The following is a 3,852-nucleotide window of genomic DNA, read 5'->3' on the forward strand; positions in this document are numbered from 1 at the left end:
TTCCAAGTGTTATCTTTGTATGCCACTTCAGTTTCACATAGGGCTCGTTGCATTTTTCCAAAACTGAATATTTAAGTCTTTTACTTATGTTCCTGCTGTTTTATATATATATATATATATATATATAATATGTATATATATATTTATATATCTATATAGGTACATATATATGAGTATAATAATAATATATATATAAATATATAAATATATAGATATATATATATATATATATATTATATAATACTACTATATTATATAGATAATTATATGTATGTATTAATATATCTCATTAATATAATTAATATATATATATATATATATATATTAGACATATTATAATTTCTATATATATATATATAATATAAATTATTATATTAATACTACTATTTATATATCGAAATATATATATATATATATTTATTATATATATATTAATATATATTAATAATATATATCCTATATATATATATTGATAGATTTTCAACCAATTTATCATTGAAATATCTAGATTAGCTTATGCCTCACCTGACACAAAAAACATTAAAAAAAAGGGGGCCAATAAAACGACAAACACCTGACATTCATTGATTTATTTTTACACGTGATCGAATTCGTTATTATGATTTCATAGCTAACAAATATATACAAATAGTAATGCTTTATACAAAATGAATATTTTCTGAAGAAGGAGGAGCAGGAGAAGGTTTTGGTTTCTCCATCCGCTCCTGAAGAAGAAGAAGCGCGCTAATCGTAGGTCATAATAATTCCCTAGTTGAAGGTCAGGAACTCTGCCAGTCCTTCGCTGCAATGGGGATATAAATTGGGCAAGTTAGAATCGAAGTACAGGTGAGGTCATGTGAGTCTGTTGGGATTATGAAATCAAATGTAAAGGTCATGTATATATATACAAATTTACATAAGCATTGACAAAATTATAGTTCTTAAAAATTAATTTCTAACTCAACTACGTTCAAGAGCTAAATGCATTAACAATTATTTTAAAATTATGGTATATTACTGAATGTCATTTTAACAAAAGAAATATCTTTTTGGGGAGATTTGCATTATTATGTTATATATGTTCACACTATATACTCGATAGATTTATTGCAGTTTATTGATGCTATATATATAATATATATATATAGATATATATATATATATATATATATATATAATATATATATATATATATATATACATATATATATATATATACAAACTTACCTTGATACTGGAATTTCGGCTCTGATTTTAGCACATCTCGCATCCTGGAATAAAAAAAATATATATCATTTTCGTAAAAAATTTGCATTGAAATCAAAATACCTAAAGATAAACGAACAATCGTAATCATACAAAAACGTCTCTTATGATACGTATACGTAAAGACTAAAATTAAGTATAAAAAAATGAAAAATTTTAATGAATCAAGTTACGCGATTCATCATAATTCTTCCGTTGTTTCATCAAGAGCCAAACGCTGCCAAAGTTGTTTTAATGTCTGCGAGATTTGTTGTTGTTTGTTTCTTGTAAAACCAAAACTTCTCCACAGTTCTAATCACTTACGTAATGAATGGCCTGCCTTGTTTCTTCTTGGAAAATCCTTTATTATTATTCTCTTATCATTTCTTGGGTTTTCTGGCTAATGAACGTAGGATTTATTTAGGTTTCTTTAAAAGTGTAAATAATTTCTTTGCTAATAAATTATTTGAAGAGTCAAAAGATGGAATATGTAACAGAGTAATGTATGTCTGTTTTCTATATATATAGATATATTATATATATATATGATATATATATATATAATATTATCTATATATATATTATATATGTACGTATATGTATGTGTATATATATATATATATATATAATATATATATATATATATATCTATATATATATGTTTATATATATATCTATATATATATATATATATATATATATATATATATGTATATATATATATACATACACTCGATAAAGACGTCACTGATGTCCTGATTTCTCCTCTGTGCTATGGTTCGAATCCACGAGAAGAGGACATCATCATCGACAAGAAAATTCCTCTTCGTTTAACATATATGAAAATATATTAATTCCGAGGTAGAGTGAATTAGATATTAAGGGACCTTTGTATCTTAATGCATGAATATATATATAACACATATATATATATATATATATATATATATGTATAGAATATATATATATATATATGTATGTATGTATGTATGTATGTATGTATTTATGTATGTATTATAAACACACACGAGCAAATAAAATTATTGTACGTTGAACATTCGAAAAGTTGCAGTCACCATAAAATTGTTATCCTTATAAGCTTCGCCAAGTTTTCCAGCGAAGGGAGAAGGTAAAAGGTAAAATAGAAAAGATGAAAGTGTAAATTGTAAACGAACGAAAATGAAAAAAAAGAGAAAACAAAAAAGAGGTGAAGGGCGCGGCTCTCGGGCAAATGGTTTTAAATATTCCATCAGATAACAGGATGAAAGCAGTTAGGTGAATAGAATATCTTTCGTTTATTTTTTAGCGGTCTATATATGCCCCCTTTTTTCAATTTTCAGTAAAAGGAAACTATTGTGCCGGCTTTGTCTGTCCGTCCGCAGTTTTCTGTCCGCCCTCAGATCTTAAAAACTATTGAAGTTAGAAGGCTGCAAATTGGTACGTTGATCATCCACCCTCCTATCATCAAACGTACCAAATTATAGCTCTGTAGCCTTAATAGTTTTGAAGAACCGAAAGCGGACAGAAATAAATGCCAGCACAGTAGTTTGCGGATAATTAAAAAACACTTACATTTTCGTCGCTGGCGAATATGATATTCGTCCGCACGGTTCTGTGATGTCCCGACTGTATTGGCCGGAAGTTGTTTGCTACGGGAGCGTTGCGACTGAAGTCGGAAGTCCCCTGCTTGAGTCGACGCAGATTCCGCATCTGCAAGAAAGTCGACATATGAGGTTCACATACGTTGGCGTGCAGTCGACATTAAGTGAAGGTTTTAATTAAAGATACACAGTATATTCAGTTTGTATAGCATAGACATTATTCATGGATTATTGTATAGAATCGACATCATTCATTTAATTTTTTATAGACTCGACGTTATACAGAAAGTTTGCATAGAATCGACATTTTTCAGTGGTTTGTATACAATCGAAATTATTCAATTTTAGGAGAATTTATATTCTTCAGTTGTTGTTTTTTTTTTTTTTATAAAATCGATATTATTCAGTGGAGTTTTCACAGAGTCGACATTATTCACTGGAGTTTTTTAGAGCCGACATTATTAAGTGAAGTTTTTATTGAAACAGTATTATTGATTTTTAGAAAAATCGACAGTGAAGTTTCTATAGAATCAACATTATTCAGTAAAGTTTGTATAGAATCGATATCAATCTGTGAAGTTTGTATAGAATCGACATAATTCAGTGGAGTTCTTTTTTTATAGAATCGACATTATTCAGTGGTGTTTGTATAGAATATACATTATGCAGATAATTATTTTATAGAATCGACATAATTCAGTGAAGTTTGTATGGAATCAACATTAATCACTGAATTTTTTATAGAGTCAACATTGTTCAGTTTTAGAAGAATCGACATTATTTGTTGAAGTATGTATAGAATAGACATTTTTTCTTCTTAACTACCTCCTAATGTCTCAATGTTTTTAGTTGCTATTCAAAAATGTACTCAAGATTTTTTTAAATGTCATTTGGTTATTGGAAATACGAAACTATATCAATAATGATATTACTCGCGTACCTTCGTTGCTCAATAAAGGTAAATTGGAGATGAATAAGTAAAAGAAATTTAGATTCAATCTCTTTT

General features: G+C 27.4%; 1 protein-coding gene across 1 annotated transcript in view; it reads right to left on the reverse strand.

The window, feature by feature from the left end:
* Nucleotides 1-579: 579 nt before the first annotated feature.
* The window catches only part of LOC135219973 (putative carbonic anhydrase-like protein 1), a 134,408-nt gene continuing 131,135 nt past the window's right edge, over nt 580-3,852 (reverse strand). Inside the window, exons 9-11 of the mRNA XM_064257224.1 lie at nt 2,818-2,955; nt 1,228-1,271; nt 580-802 (exon numbers count right to left, since the gene is read on the reverse strand). Of these exons, the coding sequence (XP_064113294.1) occupies nt 769-802; nt 1,228-1,271; nt 2,818-2,955 (216 nt within the window). The 3' untranslated portion in view covers nt 580-768. The remainder of the gene's footprint in view (nt 803-1,227; nt 1,272-2,817; nt 2,956-3,852) is intronic.

The sequence above is a fragment of the Macrobrachium nipponense genome, chromosome 1 (assembly GCF_015104395.2).
Source record: "Macrobrachium nipponense isolate FS-2020 chromosome 1, ASM1510439v2, whole genome shotgun sequence".
Lineage (NCBI taxonomy): Eukaryota > Metazoa > Arthropoda > Malacostraca > Decapoda > Palaemonidae > Macrobrachium > Macrobrachium nipponense.